This window comes from Netta rufina (genome assembly GCF_964035555.1).
Source record: "Netta rufina genome assembly, chromosome: 4".
NCBI lineage: Eukaryota > Metazoa > Chordata > Aves > Anseriformes > Anatidae > Netta > Netta rufina.
In genome coordinates, this window is record NC_140127.1 from 17,434,066 (window position 1) to 17,461,200 (window position 27,135).

Consider the following 27,135-nt stretch of genomic DNA (forward strand, 5'->3'; position numbering starts at 1 on the left):
TACAAAATATCTCATGGTGTGGTGGTTTTACTCAAGTGGGCAGCCAAGCTCCACCACAACTGCTCTCTCATTCCCTCTCTCCTCAAAGAGGAAGGGGGAGAAAAATACAAGACAGAGAACTCGAGGTTTGAGATGAGAAGGGTGTAATTAAAGGGAAAGGGAATGGGGAGAAAAAGAAACAGAAGAAACAATAAGTCTGTGCGGAAGCACAGAGAGAGGGAAAAAGATATTATTCTCTACTTCCCATCAACGAGCAAGGTTTTGCCATGTCCTGGGAAGGGCCTCAAAATGCGTAGTGGTTGTTCAGGAGGACAGCCCCTCCCCCACGAGAGCCCCCCTTTTTATTGCTGAGTGTGACATCAGGTGTTGTGGAATGTCCCTTTGGTTGGTTTAGGTCAGCTGCCCTGGCAATGTCCCCTCCCCATCACTTGCCCACCCCCAGCCTGCTGGCTCTTGGGGGCTTGGAAGGAGTCCTGCTGCTGTGCCAGCACTACGCAGCAATAGACACAACACTGGAGCGGTATCAGTGCTGTACCAGCTACGAGTGCAGAGTACAGCACTGTTTGGGCTGCTGCAGGGAAAATGTGACTCCAGCTCAGCCAGACCCAACACAGATGGAGACATTCATAAAATCACAGAAACAGAAGGTTAGAGAGGACCTACAAGATCATTGAGTTCAACTGTCCTCCTATCACTAAGCTACTAAATTGTATCTTGTAGCACCTTGTCCAAGCATTTCTTGAACACCGCAAAGGACAGTGACTCCACCACCTCCCTGGGCAATCTGTTCCAGTGCCTGACCACTCTGAGAGAAAAAGTTTTTCCTGATGTCTAATCCAAATTTCCCCAGGTACAACTTGTGCCCATTTCCTCAAGTCCTATCATTAGTTATCTGAAAGAAGAGGCCGACCCCATTCTCATCACAATCTTCCTTCAGGAAGTTGTAGAGTGCCATAAGGTCTCTCCTGAGCCTCCTCTTCTCCAGACTCAACAATCTGAGCTGCCTCTGGTGCTCTTCCTAAGACTTGTGCTCCAGGCCCTTCACCAGTTTTGTTGCCCTTTTCTGGACATACTCCAGGGCCACGATGTCCTTCATGTGGTGAGGGGCCCAAAGCTGAACACAGCGCTCAGCCAGGGGACATGAAATCCCCTCCAGCCACCCGCGCGCAGGGCGCGCCGCCCACCACCAATGCCCACCACCACCACCGCCGCCGCCAAAATGGCGCCGGCGAGCTCCCCCCCAGCACGCGGCGCTGCGAGCGGGACGAAGAACTACATCTCCCAGGAGCCGCCGCGCCCCGAGGGCGATGCGATTGGCCGGGACCCGAGCCCAATGAGCGCGGCGGGGAGGTGGGCAGCGGTGCCGCAGGTGCTCTGCCCGCTGGAGGCCAGCGGCCGGCGGGCGGGGGGAAGATGGCGCCGGGCGCCCGGCGGTGGCAGCGGCTGTGGGTGCCGGTGCCGCACCCGCCGGCCGGGAGCTGCCTCCTCTTGCTGCTGCTCCTCCTCCTGCTCCTCTGCGGCCAGCTCGGGGGAGGACAGAAAAAGAAGGAGGTAGAAACGTTCGCTTCTTTCGCCCTCCGCTTTGCCCCCACGGCTCCGCTCCTTCCCCAGCCCCGGGGGGAGGCTGCCTGCGGGGCGGGGGGCGGCTGCTGCGGCCCCTGCCCGGCCCCACCCGCAGCGTGGCAGGGGAGCTGAGCCCTGGCGAGCGAGCAGCAGGAGGGAATTAGGGGGAAAAATTAAAGAGAAATGAAAGGTGCCGGCTCGGAGAGCCCCGGCGGGTGTGTCCGTGTGCTGCTGCGGGTGCTCAGCCTGCTCCGGGCATCCTGGGGGTGAGGGGGGCACGGAGGAAGGGGCAGCTCGCAGTCGGTTTCAGCAGGAGGCCTTCATCAACTCTATGTTTGTCTTGTTCAGGTTTTGATGCTGCTGCAGGTTGCTGCACTTCATCCTGTCTTGCACTCAGTTTCAGGCCAGGTTCTTGCATACCCATCGCTAGGCCAGCCAGTAGTAGCATCTCCTTACGCTTTTTCTGTAACTTCAGGGGGAAAATAACTTTTCACTGACCAGTGAATAACCACAGACTGCTACTGTGCTGTAGAGCTTTATGATTCAGTTAATTTATTTGCATCCCTTTTTTTCTGTTAGTGTTACCAGACTTGTACTTGGTGGTAGAAAAGGAAAGTTTTGCAAACAAATCATCTCCTTCAACTATGTAATCCAGCAGAGAGAACAATCAAAAATGTTGGGTTTGATTTTCTTCAACTATGTAGATTATTAAGGTCTATAGGTCAAGAAAGTAAAAGCCCTAATGTAGTCTGTAAAATCCTGATTTAAATATCAAAGTAGTGGTCTGACTTTGTGGACTTACCAAGTTAAATAACAATCTTGGAAGTCAAGATAAATCATTTGAGTGTCAAGGTAGAAAATTAACACCTGAACTCTACATGTTCCCTTCTTTTTCCACTTTTTTGTCTGTTTGTTTTGTTTTGGACAATTTTCTGCAACTGGAAAGAGTAGGCAGTCTTCTGCTATAATTAACTTATTTTTTCAAATTTTTTTTTCTTTTTAATAAAATGTTTGACGTTTATCACTATTGATCCTCCCATGCTGTGATATACTGGCTTTGCAACTTTTGTTGACAATTTCCTGTGGAGCTTGGTAGCTGTGCTACCAAGATAGCTGAAATAATTTTTATTTCTTTTTAAATTGAATCCTTTTCTGGCAATAAATAATGGCAAATTAAAATGGCCATCTACAAATGCTTTCTATAAAGTTTAGCAGTTTTACTGAAGAGATAGTAGGTAACAGGCAAAATGTATCTGTTTTAATCCTATCTGTTTGGTAGTACTGTTCAAGGTGGTATTTCTCCTCTGAAAAGCTTGTTGCTTGATTTCTTTCTTCTTTAACCTATTTAATTGGTGAACTAGTGCTTAGCATTCTGCGTAGTTTTACCTCCACTTTTCAGTCCTGTTTAAGCCTTCTGCTCGTATAGACAGAACATTTAACTAGTGTTGTGTAAACATACTCTATCTACAGCTACATCTTTACAGAAACCACTGCAACATTGTAAGCACTTTCCTCACCCTAAATGCAAACTTAAGGCATAACGTGTTTTTCAGTGTTTAATCAGTTGAATAAATATTGTCTCTTTGTATGAATCTGTATAATATACGTTACAGCTAAAGCCAGGCTTCTTTTCTTGCCTTGCTAACTACATATAGAAAACTGCCCAATATATGTGGGATAGGGGGAGATGTACCTGTATGAGAAATACAAAACTTGAACTTTCTCACAGTAAGCGGTTTGGAAATAACATGTACAAAACATTGTCAGGATAATTGTCTAAACTGAAAGAGCACAGAAACTTGTGCTATGGGAAGTTGGGGTTCCTGGTTTGCAACGCTGTCTGGAAGTGTGGTTGCACAAGGCAAAGGTGATGGAGGTTAAGTGAGTAAAATGAGCCTGTTTTTCCACACAAAGACTGACAAGATTGCCGTAGCTTTTGTAGAAGTTGGAAAAATAGTTGAACATACAGTGAATTCTTGCAAAGTGAACCTTCAAGAGAGAAGTTAATGTAGTAGGGTTAAAATGCCTATCTTGGGAGATAAAAAGATGTCACATCTCAGATTCCTTTTTCTTCCTTGCTTTGTGTGTGCATTTCTTCGGGGTGATTGTGTGGAAGGAGAGGTTAAGGACTAGAGAAAGGAAATGTCTTTCCCAATCAACTTTTTTGAAAACCTTGAGTGCTTGAAAAAGTACTTCAAAATGAAATACTTGAGAAGAACTCAAGGTGTTGATATTGGATCGTAAGCAAAGAAAGAAACCTTGGTGAAGGCAATGATTTTTATTATTATTTTTTCTTTTAAAGTGTCAGCTATGTAGAAAATTATGTATAAATTGGTGTCTGGATTGATTGAGTGCGTAAGATGGAAATAATGACTGCAGAAAAAAAGAGGACTGAGTTAAGCTATTAAATATGTTTGAAGGAATTACTGCTAGCAAGGAAAGACAAATAGAGGAAACTAGAGAAAAGTGGCGTAACTTTGTGTCACAGATTCATTGTATTGATTGGTAAATACTATGTTATATCTGTGTTTAGAGTGGAAAATACTAGGTCTTAAACTGCTGAAATACTGTGCAGCAAAATATTCTGAATGATAAATACAGAAGCCTGTTGAGTTTCGTCTTAAAAAAAAAAAAAAAAGAGAGAGAGAGACAGAATGGTTTTGAATTAGTTCTAATTAGTTCTGTGGTGTCATGAAAGTAATAAAGTAGCAACATGAATCCATAAACCTATAAACAGTCTTTTTGCTTCTTTTCAATCCGGCTATTCACTCTTATGTATTATGGACACCCAAGACAGCTTTTGCCACTAAAGAAATATGTAGAAACCATTTAACATGCCCAAAGGTAAAATATTTTAACTTGGAACTTAGATGAAGACCAACATCGTATCTTTCTTACCAGTCTCACACCTAAAAGCAGTCTTTACAAATTTAACTAGCTCTACAATTTTAATTCTGGTGTTGAGCAGTACCTTTAAGTAAAGAGAAGCAAAAAAAAAAAAAAAAAAAAAAAAGTTTCTGATTGTGGAAGTAGCAGCAAGTGACTGAAGAAGTTGTTTTTCTTTTGGCACCTATATTTGTAACTTGAGAAAATAACTGTTTCCACAGTATCTGAGGTAATATAATTGTGTTATTGTGTTTTAATATAAGCATTTTTCACTAAGGCATATTCTTTCCAATCCTTTTATGTTCTTTATGTGTCTTTTACCTACTTAAAATTTGTGTAACTATTAAAAACTGAAAGAAATCAGAAAATCAGAATGAGACTATTACAACTTGATATATACCACTTGGCTTTTTATTATAAGTTTGCATGGGTAATTTAGATTTCATGTTGCTTTAATGTCATTCACTGTTTTATGTCCAAATGGATACATTCATTTTGGACTGAAGCACATAAAAGTTAGATGTTGGTTTTGCAATATTATGAACTTTACTCTGGATACAAAATGCTTATTTTTGAGCTTTCAGATGGATGATTCTGAAGCTTAATTAAACCACTGATATGCAATTGGAGTAGTTGTTTTTCTGTAGGTAAGTTTGTCATTACTGCTAATTCAGACATGGGGAAGCTGTCTTTTTATTGCATATCAGCTTCATTGAGGTTGAAGTATTTTGTTAAGCTAAAGTCTACTGAAAAAGATGCTGTTAAGGTGTAATGATGTTATAATCACTCTTCTGTACTGTAAGCTTTTGTAATGGTTTCCTTTGCCTGAGTATTTTTGAACTGTTTAAAGACAGGTATACTTGACATGATTCACTACTTTTTCCTTCTTACTTCCCTCATCCCTTCCCCAAGTGTATATACAAATTATGACAAACATCTTACCTTATGTGTCCTCATAAGTCTTAAGTTGTGGTGATTCTAGAACTTAGGTAGCCTATTACAGCATCTTACTGTTATAAAAATCCTTTTTTTTTTTTTTTTTTTTGTGAAGTTCTAATCAAAACTTCTGTGTTTAGTCTCCGTATTTTTGAGTCAGTTACTTCTTGTCCTCATGATGACCATAAAGATAATTCTTTGATTGTCTTTTCCATTTAGACAGAGACTAAAGGTAGCATTTGACAGTTCTTCTGGGACATATTTTCTTTAAGGCTGTGAGTTCTAAAGGTGATGGCTTTCCTAAGAGAATCTTCAGTCCTGAACTTTGTTCTGTGTGAAATTAACGGGGATAGATTGGCAAGATCCTCTTGCTGCCATGTGTTCTTGTTTTCCTTTGGATTTGCGTAGTGAGCCCATCTCTGTTATTCCAGGTTCTCGATGATTATTGGTGTGTTCCTTCCATTGCAGCCAGGATAGGACATCTGTTTGAAAATTCTTTTCTTAGACCAATTTATTGTGATTGTCTTTTGTTGTAAAAGTAGTGAAAGTCACCCTTGCAGGGCCTTCCCACCATGCAGCAAAGCCTGCCGCCTTAGGTTGCCATTGCTCCAACGTGGAAAGGCAATGCGTAGTTCCTTCCTCTTGTCTTCTTATGCTGTTCTCAGAGTAATATTAATTTCTTCTGATCAGCATTCTGCTTGCCTGTTTAATTTAAATAAAGAAGTGGTGAGAAACGTGTAGTAGAGCCAGTGGAGAAGGAAAGAAGCAAACATTAGAAGAATAGTCTTCTTCTGAAGTAATACTGATGCTACCTTGGGCATTCTGTTACTGCAACACTGAACAGTCGGTGTTGGAAGAAAACAGACAAAAGATGTATGAAGAATTAGAAGTATTTAGCATGTTCAATGGCATGCGCGGAATAAAGGACAGATTCTTGACCTCTTGATAATTTTATTTTTAAAAACAAAATAGTAATAACTAAAACTCATGTTTCATCTTTCTCTCTTGAAATTTTATTTAACATTAAACTTGAATATAAAAGACTTCTTGGTATTCTAATCAATAAAGCGTTATGTTTGGTCTCCAGACTGCGGAACACTGCATGTTTTTGCTTTTAAAACAGCATGCTGGAAAAAGTTTGGCATTTATACCAAGTCACAGGCTCCTCTTTTAAAGCTTTATTAAAAATTAAGATCTGGCAAAGGTTGAATCTTTGAAGGGAAATGCAGTCCAGGTTATAGATTGAGCTTCAGGTAATCTTAAAGCTGTATTTAAAGTGCAAGGTCTATATCCATTTGGGTAATTTGGCATTTTATCTTTTGTTGCAGTAGGGAGAGAAGAAACTTTTTCAATTAATACTTAGAGCATTAAAGTAACTGTTCTGGTTTTGAAGTGAAATAAAAGCAATAAATACAACCTGAAAATGTAAATGTCTTTAAATACAGCTCTAAATGTTGTTTCTTGAATCTGTCCTAAAAGGAAAAGGAACGGGGGTGGGAGCATTTGCAAGAATTATTTGTTTTCTGCTGACTTCTTTTAAAGCCACAAAAACCTTTTGTATCCCTTCCATTTCTATTCCTAATTAACTGAGGTTTTGGAGAAAATGGACAAAATTAACTAGCAGTTCTAATTTTAACAAATGCGTGTAGAGAAACTTAATGTCTTTAGTGATTGCATACAATAAGTGAAATAAGGAATGCTTACAACAGCCTGATAGTGTTTTTGTAATTGGATTACTGAAACTTTTTTTCTGCCCAGTTGTCTCCATTTGGCATCCTTGCCGTCATAAGACAGATCAGTGGCTTAATTGATCTTTTTCTCTGTTCTGTTCTATAACCGTTTATACAGCACATCCTGTGCAGCCACATGGAAAATACAGTTAGCACTTAGAACTCAAGCAGATACTCAGGATAAATCAGTCAGTGTAATTAGAGGGGAAAGCATGGTGTGTTTTTTTTTTTTTTTTGATTATTATTATATTGGATCTTTAGATTTATTTTCATTTCTGAAAGTGTATTGAAGGTCACATTTTGTTGGCTAAGCTAGTGATCAGAACTAAAAAAAATGAACAAAAACCAAAACAACAACAACAAAAAAAAACAACAAACAAACTTTATCTGGTATGATTTAGGCTTCTTCCTCTGGATTTAATAAATCTGAAAGTGAGCATAATAAAAAGTATTGTTTGTCTTTTCATATAGTGCTGTTAGATATAATATACATAGGTATTATAGTGCCTTCTTTAATATTTGATATGTATGTAGAATTTAATAACTACTTTTCCTCAAAAATTTATATAATGAATGATTGCCATGAAATAAATTGAAAGACATTTCTATAGAAATTATCCATGCTGTATTTCAGGTAGACTTATTTTCTATGCTATTGTTACAATGTAGAAAGTTCTTTGCATTCAGAGAAAGATAAGCAAACTTGTATTTCCATTGAATGGATTGCTTGTTTTACAAAATAATTTAAAAATAATTTACAATGTTTTGGTTTGAGATGAAAAAGATTTGTACCCTGCAGTGCAGGCTTCTCCATTGCAATACTCTGTGATAGCTAAAGTGGCAGGACTTTTGTCTTTTCTAGGGGGCAACTGTTTTCCCATCTAGTAGGATTTACCAGTAAGATTTTACTTTAATCTGATATTCACTGTAGAATATCCTCAGTTCTCCATATTCTACTTAAGCAGTTGCAGTTCTTATAGTACTTATGCCATTCTGTTACTTTTTCTTGCTCTTTTCTGTGGAATCCAGAGAAACTGTTTCTGAATTTAATACATACTGGACATGAAGCTTAGCAAAGTTTGACTGTATTACATACAACATTTGTATATCAAATTCATAACATAAATGGTAACTACAATTGTGCAGTGCCTTTGTGGAACGACATCTTGAGCTTGTAGAGTCCTTCAAGGATATAGCCTATATATCCCCTGCAGTAAGGATAAAAGCTATTTTCTACTCTGCGTTTTGGTTTAGAGATTTGTTTCAGTAATTTCCTATCACCATTGCTATCTGCTGTACTATTACAAGATCAGAACCTTTGGTTACTTTCCTCATCCAGTTGCCTTATAGAGGCCAGCTAAGACAGGTTCTAGTCCTGAATCTTGAGTATTTCCATTTTTGTTCAACTTTTCTAGGTCTTGGTATGATGTTTTCATGCCTCAGCTATTGTAAATGTCCCTTCAAAGATTTTGAGCTACTGGAGTAAAAGTATGGCTAATATTATGAAAGTCCTTCAAGTATAAGGTTAATTTTTGTGAACTTGAATGTTTTGTGAAGTCTTGATACTTAAACTGTTTTCATGACTTACAAAATAATTGACAGTTCAGCTAATTAACTAGCTAATTCCCTTAATACTGCATATTACCAGGTTCTACGCGTTTAGGTTTTCAACACATTTTCTCTCTTAGAGCTTATTAGTGGCAGAGGTACATTCATAAAGTTAAGCCTTTAATTCGGAACTGCACTGTCCTCTTAATTGCCTGTTCATTTATAAGTATAAAAGTATTACTACTTTTATATGATTGTGTTTTTTCTTCACTATGCTGAAGAATATGATTATTTTAACATTTAAGTATTAGAACTATTTTTTGGTCACTGCTACTTGAACTTGTCTTGATAATTATAGATTCTTTGTCTTCATTGTTGACTCCAGTGGTACAAATTAAATTATTACTTAAAACATTTTTGTTCTTTTTCCTTCTCATAGCACCAACTCTGTATTACCTTCCTCTGTCTTTAGTAGTAAACTAGAATGAAACCTAAGTTGAATCCCTGATTAGTAAATCCATTGGGGTACTGATATTACTAAAAATATGAAATCTTTACTTTTAAACCTGTGGCCATATCTTAGGTGAGCCTTTCTTTTTCTGTAAGAGACATAACTGGAGACTCAGATTCTGCAAGGGAGTTTAAAAAAGGTATTTGAATACATGTAGAAATCTGTCTTAACTGAAGGAAGTGTATAATTTTCTAGGTACCCTGGAAGATGTTGGGCTAGATAAAGTGAAGAAATAAGTTAACTGTACCGGCATGTGTTTAGGTGGCTCTCTAAAGAGAGAAATTCAAACTACAATTAAGTGAGGCTGTTGTAGAGAAGCTTAGTAAAAGGAGGAGTAGGACACATCAGTGTGTAATAACTGCACACTGTATAATCATTGATCTTAACCTAGGGAATAAGAAATGCTAAGCAGAAGGGTGTTTCTGAAATCTTGGCCTTCTCTAGAGTTTGGATATTGAACTTAGAACTGTAAGGCAGAATTTGTAAGGCAGAACTGTAAGTCCAGAATTTGGTATTGTTAGCACTGGTTATGTTGCACAGAGTTCAGCTACAGGAAGAGGTGATAGAAGGAATGACTAATTATTCCATGAGGACTATGTACATAGTCCTTAAAAATAATATCAATAAAAAAGTAACGCGTGAATTAAATCATTGCGTTAGAGTATTGTGATTTTTTTTTTCTCCATGCAGTGACATAATTATGGTTAAGGTTGTATGAAGTGGTGAAAGCACATATATTGACTGTGATATGTAAGATATTTCAGGGATTTCTTCTGAGATGTGGGACTTAAATTCTTTCAGGTTAATGAAGATCAGGCTGAATCCGTATCTCCTCACTTGGCCGAACACTCTTGAATTTAGAAGGGTGCACAAATGCACGCAGCAATAAATGTGTTTTGCTTTCAAGCATCTCTTTAAATCTTTGACTCCTTTTAGTGAGATGGCTCTGGGTATCAGATTTTTTTTCAGATTATGCCTGAGATCAGGTGCTTCAAAAAGAGAACGTCCATGCTACCTGCTTTATCCATCTTCTTAATGGGGCCACAGAGTTAAGCTCAATGCAACGTTTGGAAAAGTGTAGGACATGTTCAGAGGCCCAGAGAGCACTGAAAATTCTTCCTTTTAATATAAAAATATGAGGAGCTAAAAATTTTTATTTTCTCTTAAGTTTCTACTTTTCTGACCTAATTAAAAAAAAAAAAAAAGCTTTAGATTTTCTTCAAGCCCTAATGTTGCTGTAACACTGAAAAGAGGTTTTCAGGTTATGTGTAAATCTAGTGTAGTGCATGAATCTAGCGTAGTGTATGAATGTGGTGTAGTGCAAAAATCACTTGAAGGTGGATCAGTCTTTGTGGTGATGGATGACTGAAGTTGATAAGATTTCTTCTTATCAGCTACCAGCCATATGATTTAAATGGAGTCTCTGTTAATGGCATGTAAAATGTCGTTAGGAGACAGATTCCTCCAAGTTCTCTCAGCAAGTCCTAGATTCTTCTAACTTATCCTGCAATGTGACCTGCTTAACAGATGGCCCGATCAGGTTGGAGTGTTGGATCTGATCAGCTTTTTTATGGGTAGCTGATCTGATTTTGAGGCAGAATGCCTGTGAAATATGATAATCCAAAAAATTGCATGTAAACATATTAAGAAGCCCACAGTAAGATGCATGCAATTCCAAAAAGACAAGTTTTGATCATCTAATCAGACTGTTTTGATAGAGCACAAACATCTTGGTCATGCTGCTTGGATCTGTCCTTTTATTACAGTTTAGCAGCAAATGTTCTCGTGAAATCCAGATGACAGTATTTGGTAATTTGCCTTCGCAAATAGTAAATAATGTTTACCAGGTTTAAATACTGAGATTTATGAGAAGCCAGGTTCAGTGATCAATATGTTTTAAGAACTCTCACTTCTGAATAGGTTTGAAATACTGAAGTCTGCTAGAGGATAGAGGAGGGTACTGCTAAACTGTTTGAACTGTTATTTTTGCATCACAATTTAGTCACAGTTTGTACTCTTGGGAACCACGTGATGGTTCAGCTTTAAAAAACTTCCAGTGAAATGCATTAATCTTTTATTTCCATGCCTGATTTCTGTGAAATCTTCTACCCTGGTGGAAAGTGAGTGGCAGGAATTGCATTGGAATTTCAAGGAGGATGGCAGTCCTAGAAAACCTAATCCAAGATGAAAATGTGAGACTATTATGCCTCTCTGCTGTCCACAGCAGATGGGTTCACTTACTGGGAATGTGACAATGATTTAAATGGAAGCACTAACTTCTTTAGTGGCAATTTGTTTAGAAACTAAGATAAAACATTATTAATATCCGCTGGAGAGGCTCCAGATTCTATCATTACTTTTCATTTCCTTTATGCTTCTTTGGTTTTGGGCATTACTGATCCTTAAAATGTGTGGTAGGCTTTCTCATTTTTCTTTTTGGTTTGTCTAAGCTGGATAAATTAGACAATATCAATAGCAAAATAAATAAATAAAATATATAGAGAGAGGTTTGCCCTGGCCTATGTGAAATAACATTTGCCTTTATGTTGACAATTATGAGTTCATTTTCCTATAACTCTAAACCCAGGTCCTATACGTGATTAAAGTACTTAAACCAAACTTAATGGAGAATGTAGCGTCTGGAGTTCAAAACTTTCATCTAAAATGTTCTTGTGTAACAGCATATTTGTTCTGCAGGTTGCTAACATAACTAAATTAGTCCAAGGCACGTGCAGTTCTGCTTTTGCGCATATGGAGGACAATCCTTGTCTGATTTGGTAGCTTGTATTTCAGCCCATTCTGTGCACGGAAACTTGGCATTCTTAAACTTGTCATTGTTTGCTGTGAACTTGTGTAACATTCACTGATAGGATTTAATTTGTCAGCGGAATGTGACATCTTGTCCCTTTATTTAGTAGTCTTATACTTAGAGCACGTCTGGGAAATTGAAATAGTGAGAGCAGTTGATACCATTTCCCAGAAATCAAACGATTATCCTGGTTCACGTAAAGTGCCCTAAATGCTTTGCTTTCTGCTGTTCTGGGTGCTTGGATCCTCTTAAGGTGGTCTGTGTTATTAATTTTATGAGCAAGCTCTGAAGTGAACCAGCTGTCTTCTACCTGCAATGCATTGTTTGCATTTTGGAATGGGCTCTTGAGTGTGCAAACTGGATTCTATTACTGAAATTAAACCGAAGCACGAGATGTTCCAGAAGTGCAGGTAATGCACTCCAAGTGCTAATTGGCATTCTGTCCTTGGAACTGGTTGAGAATTATTTTGAAGTAAAATTCTCAAAACATGCAGGGTGTGGCTATTAGGACTGCAACACCAGCTGTTTTGTTCTGCAAATCCATTCTTTAGCATTGCACTACTTGCTAATACAGATTTAGTCCAGCTGTCCTCTTGCACAGGCACAGTGCTTCAGAAAAGGTTGAAGCATTCACTGGGCCGGAGAGGAGCAACAAGAGGGAAGGTAATTTTGTAGCTGAATGATGATCATTCAGAAGAAGGATGTCCCGAGTTCCCAGAACTATTTATACATTTAATCTAATAACTGTTTAATGTAAAATATTGCAATACAATCTGTTCAAGTAGGTTTACTTGTCCACCATCTGGAGATAAGTACTGCCTGCCAAACTTCTTAGCTGGGGAACACACAGAGGGCAGTGGAAGAAACCAAGGTTACTTTTGAGTAGTGAGAGTTCTTCAGGATAACTGCCACACACTCACTCTCTCCATCTAAGCTGCTGTTACCTTTTTAGGTTTAACTTCCTTGATCAGTGGAGGTGGCAGAAGGAAGGAAGTTCTAGGCTTGTTTGTATATTACAGATCTGTGGACGAGAAGGAGAACACACAACATTTTGGATATAAGTACCCAAGAGAACCAGGAGAAGCTTCTTCAAACTTAGAATTGCTAGCTGTGGTCTCACCCCATGGCTGCTGTAGGTCACAATCCTCTAGTTAACAGCTTCTGTGTGGCTTAAACTAAGTACTGCGTTATATCTACAAATACCAGGAGAGGTAAAGTATAGCGTGAAGTTGCAGTGGTGTTTGACTTAGTTTATAGGTAGTCAAATATGGTGATATTTGACTCTATTTTTAAATGAGTATAAGATGGGATGAGGGGAGATAAAAGATGAGTTTCTTTTAGTGCAGAATGTTGTATAAAACGTTAGTAATTGGGCTACACTGAAAAACGATGAGACCTGAACTCATCACAACTGAAGCTTTCAGTTTAGATGTTTTTTACTGGAGACTTACCAACCTTTATTGCCATCCATGGTAGACGAGAATATGGTTCCACCCACATAATATCTTAATATTTCTGTCTTCAGCATCTTTCAGCTTCTTCATTTAAATTAAAAAAAAAAAAAAAAAAGATATGCTGGTATCTTAGTGTTCATTTTACAAGATTTTTCAAGTGAGGCGAATTGGAGAGATCATAAGTCCTAACTATATGTTGCACACTCAGATAAAATACAGTTTTGTATTTGTACAACTTTTATTGTTAATTGCATTTTTCTTGTCCCACCACATTCAAGTAATATAATTACAATTGTATTAATATGCTAGTTTACTGGGATGTATCTTAAGTGGCTCAAAAATCTAGCTGAAGTTGTTCAGTTATAGCATCATTTTTTTGAGCACTGAATGCATTGTGCTCTGATGCAGAACTTGTGCTCGCTTGGCTGAGAGAAGAAATTACAAGTTCATTAGCTGATACAGCAGCTTTGTTTTCCAAAGTAATTTGAAGTCTGCACTTCTCCCAGGAAGTCAAAATAGAACTTTTCTTAAATTTAATGAACTGTTTGATAGTAAAAATGTTCTTTAGGAAACACATTTTTACTCAAGTCCATATAGTAAATCCTGAACCTACAATGAGTTAATACAATTTGTTTTTAAAATGAGCTTATAAACAGAGAGAGACTTTCAGCTGGTTTTGATCATTAGATCTATACTCACTTTTTATAAGACTAACATAAATAGGCATTTAGAAATTTGATTTCAGTCAAATTTTAGAAATTCTTTGCAGAAGGTAAAAATTTAGCCTTCATACGTTCGTGCTGCTGTTTCCTAACATATTTAAAGTGTAAAGTTTTCTGTTAAAGCATCATGACCGTTTTGTACAGTCATGGTTTGACATTCCTCAAAAAACTTCTGCTTTAATCTTATCAATGACCCTTTTTTTTTTTTTAACTTCTAAATTGTGTGATGATATCTATGCATAGTCTTTCCTTAAACTGCTTAGAAATAGATTTGGAACTACTAAGTAATTATTTTACCTTGAAAGGATTAAGGGCTTTATCCATCACAGGTGATTGTCTGCTTTCTGTTGAACCTCAGGGGCCATTCATTAATATTAGCACCATGCTGTTTTTCGTCTTGTAATGAATGACTTACCACGGAAGGTGGCATTACAATGAGAAGAACTCCTGCTCCAGGAATGCTTTGTGCTGATCTGTTAGTGCACGGGTAAGCAAGAACTTCATCCAGATGGCTGACAGAGGAGAAAGTTCGGTATAAGTTTTTGTTGTTAGAAAATGTGGAAGTAGTAGTCACAGAGAAGAATGCTAAATCCAGTGGCTCTGTTGTATTTTTATTGTTTTCCTCATGAGAGATGGAAGTTACTAAGAAGTAAAATAAAGTGACCAATAAAAGGATGGCACAATAGAATAAAACTATGGAGAATAAATGTCAGAGATAGTGAAGAATGTATGAGTATTAACAATAAAATGACACTGAACTAATGTAAATGAGGATAGATGAAGATTTTTCTCACAATGAGAACATTAGTCATGATCAAAAGTAGTTTGAAAAAAGGTATTAGGAGGCATACTACTCTGAAATATGCATTAACATAGATCATGGATACAATATATAAATTGCTTGATTTTTTAAAAAGTGGAGATTACTCTTTATTAATTTTGATGCTTTCAAAACTTTCTTTACTGCCTACTATTTCTAACTTTGTCTTAATTGCTTGTGGGATCTTTTTATGGAAAGGTTTTACCAAAAGAAAAAAAAAAGGGGGGGATGTTTTCTGCATGATGGAAGAAGGGAACGGAGAATCAGCCTGAACATGAATCCAAACTTTTGACTTAGTCTGTATGTTATAACTTCCTCTGCTTGCATGAAATTTCATATATTTGGACTTGTACATTCAGGGAAGCGTGTGGTCAAATAAATACAACTTTCCCTTCTCTCTTGGAGAGATCTGTGATTTCTACAACAGTAGCAGATTGGAAATCCTGAAGATTTTTTTCCCCTTATAATACCATCCATTATCTTTGACTCTTTTATAAGAGAACTTTTCTGTTGTGCCATTTTACTAAGTATCTTCCAAGGAAGTGTAAGGAACAAGAATAAGTCCAGATTGTTGGCTGCTCTATTAGTAAATGTACATGTACATGCTCTAATAGCAGTTGCTTTGAACTACTTAAAACAGCAGTCTAAAGAATAAGTGATTTTTGGCATCGCTTCTGTATAACACTTGATTGTGAAGAAATGTGTATGTGAAGTGATAAATAGAGGGAAATTTTGAACTTCTCTATAACCTGTTTGCAGGATGCCAAGGACCTGCTGGTAGATCATTAGTTATATTCTGGAATTCTTTTAATAGAGGAAGATTGATGACAAAGTGTTCTGTCCTCTATCCTTACATCTCTCTGAAGATTATAGGCTTTCCATTAATGACACAAGGACCTGGGTTAAATTAATGTAGATTACATGTATGAAAAAGAGAGAAAATAAGAGTTCTAAGCTTTTTTTCTTCATGGCACTTACAACTCTTCGCTGCGTCTATTCAGCAAGCCAAACAGATGTTATAGTTACACACTTTTCCCCACCTGCCTTCTGAAGTAAGCTTTTGCATGGTTCTGTTTTAAAACTGAAATTACAGGATGATTAAATAAAATTTTTGATACAGATCTTGCTTACATATCAGTTGTAGCTTTGTTCAGTTTTAACATGTTTTTTTCTTGTTCATCTGTTTGAAGTGGAAAAAAATAATGTGCAGAATGTCAACTTTGACAATATCAGAATCTTTCATACTTTCTTGAAAATTTATTGATTCAAAAACACTTGTGGATTTTTTTTTTTTTGTTTTTACCTGACTCCAGTCATAGTGCTTACTATGTTTTATAGCATTATTTGCATATGGTCTAAGCTCCTTACTGGAATCTCTTTGGAACATAGAATTATAGTATATAATCTCTTCATTAACCAAAGTGACTTATATGGAGTCAATTATATGGAGTAGATTACAGCTTTTTTTCACCATAATGGAGAATTCATGTGCAAAGATAAGCTCAATGAAATTTGATAATGTATCTGCCATAGTTCAAATATTGATATCTTCCTGATAAGCATGTGGAGGAAAGAGGAGGGAAATACTTTTTTTTTTTTTTTTTTTTTTTTCCCCCACCAGCTATCTGTCTAATCTAGAGGACTGTTGCCACAGTTGTAAACAAGAAAATTAAAATGATGCTTGGGAAAGTAGGAAGCTGTATGTTTTCCAAATTTAAAAAAATATATATATAAAAGTGCTGATGTAGGACTGAAGGCTGATCGTCTGTGCAAATCTTACTAATATCTCATCCTGCCTTTCAAAGTGACCAAACTGATTTGCCACCTCCTTTCTGTCCACTGTTATTTCTCAGAGCTAGGAACAGCATCCAGGCTTCCTGACTATAAATATTCTACTGTTGATAGCAAAGAGGAATGAAAAAGTAACTTAAAAGAAGTATTTCATTTCCTACAGGAGTTAGACTATACAGAAGCATCTAGTTGCAGCTTATGTTGTTCCATAGCATCTAAGATGTTAGGTCTTTTTTTTTTTTTTTTTTTTTATCAAGGCACATTCATACTGAGGTCAAGACCTTCAAGTTGTCTCAGTTACAGGGTTATACTTGTGATTTGGTCATGTGGAATTCACTCAGTGCAAAATAAAAATGTTTTTTTCATCACATGATTTTTGGAACAGTTCCTTTGTTGATGTTCTTAATACATCGTAATGTTGTAGAGTATACAACACATTTCAAGATTAGAGCTGTTGTATTAGCATGAAGCTGTAAGATGAGAGCTTTTAGTTGTGGTTATTATTTTAAAATTAGTGATGGACAACTATAATGTATGCATAAATGTCAACATAGAATGCTTTTCCCCTTCTTTACATATACTAATATCAGCGGAAGGCATACCACACTTGTTCTAGGCTAAGGCAGACCTTTGTTGTTGGTTTTGCTGCAGTGTTCACCTCATTTCCAGATATCCATGAGCAGAATTTTGGAAAATGAAGGTATAATAACATTCAAACCCATCTCCAGTTGATTAGTGCCATCATGTTTTCTAATTATGAGAGTTTAATTTTTCTGTAAATAATTTCACACACTGAGATTAATAGTGGTATTACTATATATCATATTTAGAATGCAAAGATAATAGCTTGTCTTGGTGTTCTTCAAAAGGTTGATGTAATTCAAAACCAGGAATAATTTGTTTCTTTAATTCCCCAGCAGGTATAGATTTTTAGAGATTTCTTCTGTAGGTAGAAATGTTGCTACACTCCAGTATTATATTTAAATGAATAACAGTAGTTTTTGTTTATTTATATTCACAAGAAGATGTTATGTTTACACAGGCTCTTATGAGAATAGAAATAAGATGAGCAGAAAAGTATATGTGCTTTCTTCCAATTTCGTATTGCCTGTATTTTTCCTTGTTTCCATTATTTTCAACTTGGGAATAGATCTCACGTTTTGTGTCGTACATATAACTGCTGTGCATATACTATGCCTCCAGAAGTTAAAAGGCAGGCACATGAGCACTAGTAAGCAATAGCAAAAGTCCTTCTGACCTGTAAGCTGTGTTATAAACAGCTTAGAGAAGGTTGCTGCAATTTGCATATTTTTGGGAATTAATCTACTGTAGTCATGGCCTAAAAACTATGGTTGGAGGGTGGATAGCCATGAGTTAGTGTTATTCAAAAATTCTCAGGCAGATGCTCAGTGCACCCCCCTCTTAAACAAAAGAAAAACCTCAGAAGTTACGTTGTTAGAAGGTGTGTGCTAGACTGTTTAAAATTTCAAATATGTTTTGAGTTGGCTGAGAATTCCAGCAAACTGATTCTGAAGTCATTAGATGAAAAAATCTTCAAAAGTCACAATGTTGAGTTAATGCTATGATCTGTTTTACAGTTGTCTTGAGTCTTGGGCTGCTGTTGATTTATTTTCATTTGCATTTCCAATATCATTCTAATTAGATTTTCTGATACTTTCCAAATGCTTTTTTTTTAAGTTACTTCTATGCATTTCCTTCTTGTACTGCTGTGCATACATGCTGAGCAGCTAGCTCTGTGTGTGTTTTGCAGCTGCTCTTGCTGAGAGACTGACAGCCACGTTGTGTACCACTATAGTGGAAATAATTCCTCCCCTAAATTTTTTGTCGATTAGAATGGTGACCGAACTCTAAATATTTTTAAAGACCCTTCAGATAACACATGCACTAAGATTGGAGGATTATTACTTTCAGGTTCAGCTGTTTGAGCTGATAAGGATATTGGACTATGGATATTGAAACCTGAAAAATCCTAAGCTCGCAGGATGATTTGGTTGGGAGCAACCTTAAAGCCCATCCAGTTCCAACCCCCTGCCATAAACAGGGACACCTCCCATTAGGCTAGGTAGCCCAAAGCCCCATGCAGCCTGTTCCTGAATGCTGCCAGGGATGGCATCCAGAACTTCTCTGGGCAAAAAAAAAAAAAAAAAAAAAAAAAAAAAAAAAAAGATTAAAATCATCAATTTTACTTACAAACTGATGGCAAGATGTGCAAACTATTGTTGCAGCATTATGAGGACTATAAACTGTTTTTATCCTTAAAACAGTCTCTTATGCATTGGATTTTAACACATAATGAACATACTCTTTAAATACTATAGAGGGATTTTTTTTTTAATTTCAGTCTAGCCAGCATATTAATTTCAATTTATTGTATAGAAGAACATCTGAAATATTTTTCACTTAAACAAGCTGTAAGTAGACAAAAGGCCAATAACTATAACCATATTTGATTTTTCAAACCAATAGTCAAGATTCCAACAATGTCCTAACTACAGTAACTATTGTATTAATTAATTGTAAATTAATTGTCTTGCATGTGATGATAATACCTATTGTTATAGGTGCAGTAGATAAATACTCACCTCAATGTTTCCTTAATAGTGAATGACAAAACTAGAGTGCAAAATGCTTAAATGTAAAGGTGTAGGCTTTAATTTCCTTGAAGCGTTTTTTTTTTTTTTTTTTTTTTTTTTAAACTTGTTATTCAGTTTTGGCTTCTGATAGCTACTGTCTAAATTAAAGGAAATATTCTTTATGGTCTTCCCAGCTTGATATCTCCCAGAACGTCCACTGTCTTAGGTGTTGTCAGCTAGATTATACCTAGTATTTTTCACAAAGACCTCTTCCAGAATGGATCCAAAATGGAAATGAACAGTTTACAATCTCTTCCTTACCTTTTAGCTCAGCTTCTTTCATGCTTGATGTGTCCCTGTCCTTTCCTTGACTTAGTCTGTCTAGTCACCTTTTTCTCCTGTTAAAGGTGTTGTATAAATGTTTTAGTTTCTTAAGCATCTTGTCTTAAAAAAAATTCAAAAAGGGCAAGTAGTTCACTTAAAGTTTCAGAGTTTCTCCTTTTTTTTTTTTTTTTTTTTTTTTAATTTTATGGGAATGGGGAAATTTAGACCACTAAGAATATTGCTCAGTAGTAAAATGTCTGTCCCTCTTCCAGAGAGGAATGGCTTCTCTTCCAGATAGGGATGGCTTAACAGTGGCCCACATAATGCTACTTGTTTGACAGGACCAGAATATCTGCCTTATTTTTAATAGCACCATATAAAACAGAGAACAAAGAACAACATTTTTGTAGTGAAGAATCCCAAGGAAGCCAGAATAAAATGTATACATTTTCTTTTTTATCTGAGTTACTTTTTACTTGCTGTGCACTCTTGCATGGCCTCAGTTCTTGAATGCTTACTTTTAAAAAGCAAATTAAGGAGTAGTTCTATCAGTAGATTATTCCTGTGGTAACTAAATTATCTTGATTTAATTGGGACAGGAAGTATGTAAGGTGCCTGAATTAAATACGTTTCTGTGATACAGAATGGCATTTCAAAGTTCAGGTTACTTTGTTCTTTGGATGCTATTTAGATCTTTTAACAAATTTGTTGTCTTGGCCTGTAGTCTTCTTTGTGTTCTGTTAGTCATCCTGACCTATCATTTCTCCTTGAAATTTCTTTATATATACAAAATAAATTATTTCCCACATGTGTGGTAGGGAATGCAGTTATCCTGTAATATGTGTTGCTTCTAGCATTAGCTTTATATGGCTTTAGATCAGAAAAGTATTTATCTTTTTCATTATTCTGACTGTTTTCGTTGGCTATCTTTCTTTGTTTTTTTATCCCTTTCTATGTAATTCTCTCGGGGAGCAGTTTGGTATGGATGTTATTTTTTGGATATTTGTCTATAAAACCTGTAAATAAAGAAACAGCATGATAGTAGGTCAGTTTCTTAAAACCTCATTTTTTTTTCTCTGATAGGGATTTTGCAGTTTTTTTTAACATTTCTAGGAATAACTCTTAATTTCCCTGTTAGTTGTTTGTTATATTTTTCCTGCTTTTTTTTTTTTTTTAAAGATAGAATTCTGCTTGTCTGTAGGAGCCTCTGAGCTTTTATGAAACAGTCACCTGCTACAGTTGCAAGTCATCACACATGGAGTTATGTTTTTTGCTGCCTGTGACTGCATTCTTACTCTGCTTAACCAAAATGTCTACTTATTTCCTTTCTGTGTTCTAATTTGTCTTTCATTTGTCTAGATCACTTCCTTGATTCTTCTTTCTGTTAATTCTTGTTAAATGTTCTGTTAAATCTTAGCTTTTTTGCTTTCTCAGAAATTATATATTCATCTATGTGATGGACATTTGATGATGCCTGCTCAATATTGAGAGCAAACTCCATCTTGGAATGTGTGTTGCTGCCTTGGGGAAAGCTACTGATATATTTTCTGCCAAAAAATTGTTCTCTAGGTCTGTTCAAAGTCAGATTTCAAACTGTCACCGTTCACTTCCTGCATTATATTACATTCCCCTTCCCTTTAATGTTAGAATGTAGTATTTTTCTTCCATTCTGTTTCTTCATGTTGCATCTCCAATTGCTTCTATATTTTTCTTGATATTATGTTTTTCCTTTGTACGTTTTTATTTATCATACCTATTGCTTAGTGTCGCACACTTTTTTGATTATCTAAGTATTTTTCCTTGTAGCCATTGGTTTCATCATTTGTGTGTTTTTCAACATTTTTTCCCAAGGATTTTGATCCTTTTTTAATCAATGTACTACTTAGTACATACAGATAAATTTAAAAAGACGACCCCATTATCTATGTGTTGTATCTCTTGTTTTTAGATAATAGTTATGTTCAGCTCTACTTTAAGAACTAATGTAAATAACAAAGTAGGATAAGTCAGATTTTGATGTACTTGTATTGGAAGAAATTTGGACTTTTTTTTTCTTCCTCGAAAATCTGAGTGTCATGCCTCTAGATTTGTTTGGGGTAAGGAAGAAAGGCATGTCTGTAATCACGTTTCCTGGTCTTGGCTAGGATAGAGTTAATTTTCCTCCTAGTAGCTGGTATGGTGCTGTGTTTGGGATTTAGGATGAGAAGAGTAACACACTGATGTTTTAATTGTTGCAGAGCAGTGCTTACACTAAGCCAAGGACTTTTCACCTTCTCACTCTGTCCTGCCAGCGGGCAGGCTGGGGGTGTAGCAGGAGCTAGGAGGGGACAGACCCAGGACAGGTGATGCAAACTGGCCAAAGGGGTATTCCATCCCATCTGATGGGATCTAATCATCTAATAAACTGTCTTTATCTCAACCCACAGGTTTTCATTTCTTTCTAATTCTCTCCCCCCTCTCCCTCCCCGAGAGAGGGAGGGGGGGAGGATGAGCGAATGGCTGTGTGGTGCTTAACTGCCGGCCGGGTTAAACCATAACATCATGGTATCTCTGGACAAGTGTACAAAGCTAACAAGGGCTTCTTTTAATTATTTATGAATGCAATTATCTCTATCTCACTCTGTTTGTATGATCTATCGTAAAATCAAAGACCATGTGCACATTAATGTTGAGGTGCATGCAAATATTTCTCCTGTCTGTCAGGACCAGAATAGGTTCAGTTTACAGCAGTCAAGAAAGAGCAGCTCACGTCGTCATTCTTCCTACTGGTTTCTGTCAGCAGATGTCTGTCACTATTTTGAATTCCTCCTCATTGTTGAGTTGACTGTTCAATGTTGCATTGCTTATTATTTTGATTATTTGTTTCTGCCTCACATCACTTCTCCTTCAAAGTCCATATCCCTTGTAAATGAAGACAGAAATTGAAGGATTATTTATTTATGGGCTTTTAAGGAGTCAACTTTCCCTAAAACTGTAACATCTGTTTATTTCTAAGTTGATCAAATCATCTAGAAAACTATCCTGTGGCTTCCACTCCAGGAAGAAATACTCAGAATTTGCTTTCCAGATGCTGTCTGGTTTGATCCAGGTTTTCTCTGAGAGAGTTCATACCAATGCTGATCCAATTGTTTTCATATACTTAAGTGTCTTGTGCTCTCCTAACACTGCAAAATAAGAGCAAGGATAAATCCTTGAAGTAACTGTTATTACCATTTCTAACTGTAAGATACTGAAGGACTTTTAGTCTTTAGAGCTAAAATACTTGACTTATTGTTAATGTGAAAGGTAAAAGGTTTTGTTAGCTCTCCTGGAGCTGTCTTTTGTAATTATGACATAAAGTTCTTGGTTTCAGCATGATTCTGTTTCTCTGTGACTAATATCCTTTTGTCTTAAGAGATTTATTACATTGCTTGTTTTTGACTCACGGGGTGTTTGTTGTAACTCAGAGGTCTTGAGTTTATTTCTCTGAAAATTCAAAACAGGCAGTGTGAATTAACTCAAGAAGCTCTACTCCTTTGCTTTACTTGGACAAGAAAAATAACTGGGATGATATGGTGTGAAATGCTATCAAAACAAACGTGATCTCTGTTGGATACCTTTCTTTTTTCCTCTCTGCTCGTTGCAGTTCCCTGATATGTACAAGGCTGGTAATGGATGCTGGGCTTGTCATGATCACTCTCTGCTCTAATCTATAAAAGGGATGATTCTCACTCATTAAACTCTAATCGTTGCCTCTCATGTTATCCATGTATTGACAGAAGATCTCACAGAAGGATTTTTGTTCTGTTGTCGTGTTTTATTGAGTGAAAATGGTTCAGATGATCTCTCTTTCCAGAGCAGCTAACTGCATGCCATATTGTGGTAATCAGAAGAAATCTTTTTTTTCTCCCATTAAAAACTACATAGTGCATTCATTATTTTATAACCTGAGATCATCTAAGATCTCCATATGAGGTGGGTAAAAATGACTTAACTCATTTAGGTGAAGTTCACCTAGTCCCAATATTCTTTCTCAAACAACATCTGCAAATGCATGCATAGGGAGGAGTAGTAGCAGGATAAGTATTACTGCATCACTAACCTGTAGTCTCCCACCCTTCCACTGTTTTCAGCTCAGATTTTCTTGAGTCTGATGTTTTCCACTAGTGGAGCTCTCTGCGGAATGAACTGTCGTGATTAATTCAACAGTCCTAGATCTTGTACCTTTCTTTCTATGCTTTGCTTGATATATAGCTCATACAGAATCTAGGTCTGCGGTTAAACGTATTATGCGGAGAGGACTGCAAATTAAGAGTATGTTATCAGATGTAAATTCTGCTGTTGTGTGTCTTTTGTTGCAGGAATGTTACGCTAAGAATGTACCAAAACATTGTCCTCTCTATTTAAGATTCAGGAGAGCTCATTTCCCTGCTGAAGGGAGTATTTCTTTCAGGATAATTGGGCTGATACTTGGACCTTTTATCGATAAAGTTCTTCAACTGTCTTCTGCGGGAAGTCGTCCAGCTTTCTGTTACTGAGATGGCCAAAGAGATATGAACAGTGCATTGGAGCTGCCTATGCTCAGTGTGTATACCTGATATTCCTGGTTGTATATAGTAGTTCTGAACAGTCCAGAGATGTAAATGTGGAAATTCTTGGCTCTATTTGGACATTTCCAGGGGAAAAAAAAATAGGAAAATTGTGACTGATCTGTTTTTTTGTTGCTTTTTTTTTTTTTTTTTGTCCAGAAGGAGTGAAGTGCTCAGCTGTGTACTTTACAGTTTGTAGTGGTTGCCTATTAAACAGGAAGTGTCTGATAGGAATGATTTAACTATATAGAAAAAAATAAAGCTTAATATGTTCAGTTGGTAAAGAGATTAGTTGTCTCTAGTGGTTACCATGTAACCTGTAGCTATCAGTTCCGAAGCTTTATAGAAAGAGAAAAACGCACCTTCTTGAGCAAGCAGCATGATGCTCTTTGTTTTGCTTGCATTTATGACATACCAAAGCATGTGGGTTTTGGAGAGAACTTGTTTTCTGGTGATGGGGATGGCTGGTGTGAGGGCGTGAGATCTTACTTTTAGTGGCAGTCCCTTGAATTTGGAATGAATTTGTGATGTAAATCACAACCAGTAAATCAACCCGGTAAAAAATGTGACTGCTTTCGAAATACATTAGCAATCAGTCTTTCTTGAAAAATTGAATTAACCATGATCGTATAATCAGTAATTTATATTAACAACAACACAAAATAAGGTTTTATGTTTTGAATGGAAGAACCTTGTCTTAGTTCTTAAATCACAGTTTAATTCTGAGCCTGCCGTTTTACCTGAAATGAACTTTGATTATTTTGAAGAAGTAGCACTCTCAATTATATTTTTAAAGACAACAGCTTAGAATAAAGAGAAAGGAAGGAATAGGTCTTATACCTCCAGTGGAAAGATGCTGTTTGAAGCAAAGAACGTACGACATTGTTCCCTATGTAAAACATCATGACAACAGACTGAAACAAAGAATAGTACAAAGGTCCAACTTAGTTTGTGGCATTTCTTAGTTAAAACTGTGAAGCTGTCAAGAACTTAAACATACAGAGATGACAGATGAGGAGGTGTTCTCACTGTGAAACACTAAGCATGACTACATTTTCAGTCAAAGGATACTGATATTAAGACTCTCATATTGTCTTGCTACCATATACAGTAGTATTGTACTCCAGAATTGGTGTTCCTTTGGGGAACTCTTTTTGAATACCTAATGATTAGAGAAGAAAATATGTAAGGCTTCTGAAAAGCATTTTAATTGAATCCGCATTGAATCTTGCCAAAAGAGATAGTGCTGTGTTCAATGATAGGCTCCCTGACAGTTAGGCACTAGAGGTTCAAGGACCTAAAAGTAAGAAAACTTAATCACGTGACAGGAAAAAAAAAAATAAAATATTGAATTATCTCATTCAAACAGCCTAATGTATAGGTCATCTTCCATCAGTCATTTGGAGAGAGAAACATAGGTTTATGCATGATATAAGTTATTTCTGGTGGTTAAAAACTAAGGGGGGGCAGTAGTTCTGTATGTTGAACTCACCCACTTGATAGGTGCATGTGACTAGGAATGAAGTCTGGAGTCACTTCCACAAGGTGGTCCTGGAATGCTGTGGTGATAGGGAGGAAAATAATGGCAACCATTTACAAGTGAATGTCAATTTGAATCTGTTGTGAAGAGAATGTTTGGTCTGTGAGTAAACAATTGAAGAAGTATTTATCTGATCAAATTATTTCATGTGCACATTGTATTGGCATGGACAAAGCAATTGGTAGGGTATTATAGCCAGTTCTGATATCTATGCTGAAGAAAATGTTTGAAAAACATTGAAGTATTTAGGAAAGAATTGCGATAAATATTTGTTGATCTGCCTGGAAGGTAAAGGCTTGAATTCAATCCTTGAATAAAGTGAAGCATTAAGGATGGCCTTGACCACAATCTAAACTTACCTATGTATAAAAAAAATATATATATCTGTTTAGTAAGGCCTGTCTCATATATCAAACATTGTTTGGTTTGACAGTTGAAAGCTGAAGCTTAGGCAAAGTGAGAGATCAGGTGCAAATTTTGTAATGTAAGATACTTCATTAACTTTAGTTTAATTTACCTGAGGATTTAATTTATTTTGTCTTTTTGTTGTTTAGGTTAAGTGATTTGTAATGCTGCTTCTTGTCTTAAGCTATGAAAATTACCCATCACCAGCACAATTTCCCTGATTTCTGTTTTGCGGTTCATTTTGTATGCTGTGTATTCTTTCCATATGCCACATATTTGTATCAACAAAGCATAACTGCATTGCAGAGCGACAAACTAGATATACTGCTCTCTTGTTAATCATTGGTGTTCTGGTATTTGAGAGTCAGTTGGATAGTTTGTTAGAATGTTAGCTGAATGTTTCTATCAGAGTATTCAGCACTGAAATTAACAGTGCTGACGTTCTAAATGTCATTTGTAGATCTCAGTCGGAGCAGATGAATAATGCAAGTCATGCTTTCATAGCTGTTGAATTTCCTACAACTTCAGGAAATCAGCAGTGCACTGATGTCCAATCAATCATTTATGTTTTTTATCACAAGTGTCAGCTGGAATCAATATATTTTAAGTAATATAATCTATCCCCCCAAAAAGTGTAGCTGTCCATTTTTCTTTTTTAAACATGTAGAAATTGTCATCTCTGCTCCTCCTTCCTCCTTTGTCCCCTGGACAACTTGGATATACTAGTATTGTGTGAAGGCAGCATTTGCTGTTGGGGACAAGATTGCTTGCATATATGCAACCATGAGTATTCAGTTCACTGATGTGTGATATCTATCTTACCATCTTTTTGCCAAAAGAGGTCTAACAAATCTAACAAATTACCTGAAGGAAATGTACTGGATTAAGTACTTTTAGAAATTGCAATTTTACTATCACAAGTTTGAACATGAGC

The 27,135-nt window shown here is 36.7% G+C and overlaps 1 protein-coding gene across 2 annotated transcripts in view; it reads left to right on the forward strand.

Moving 5' to 3' along the window:
* The first annotated feature begins 1,363 nt into the window (after positions 1-1,363).
* Positions 1,364-27,135, forward strand: part of TUSC3 (tumor suppressor candidate 3) — a 120,666-nt gene continuing 94,894 nt past the window's right edge. For both annotated transcript variants that reach the window (XM_084285828.1, XM_084285829.1), the window contains exon 1: positions 1,364-1,551. In XM_084285828.1, coding sequence (XP_084141954.1) covers positions 1,414-1,551 — 138 coding nt within the window. In that variant the 5' untranslated portion in view covers positions 1,364-1,413. The remainder of the gene's footprint in view (positions 1,552-27,135) is intronic.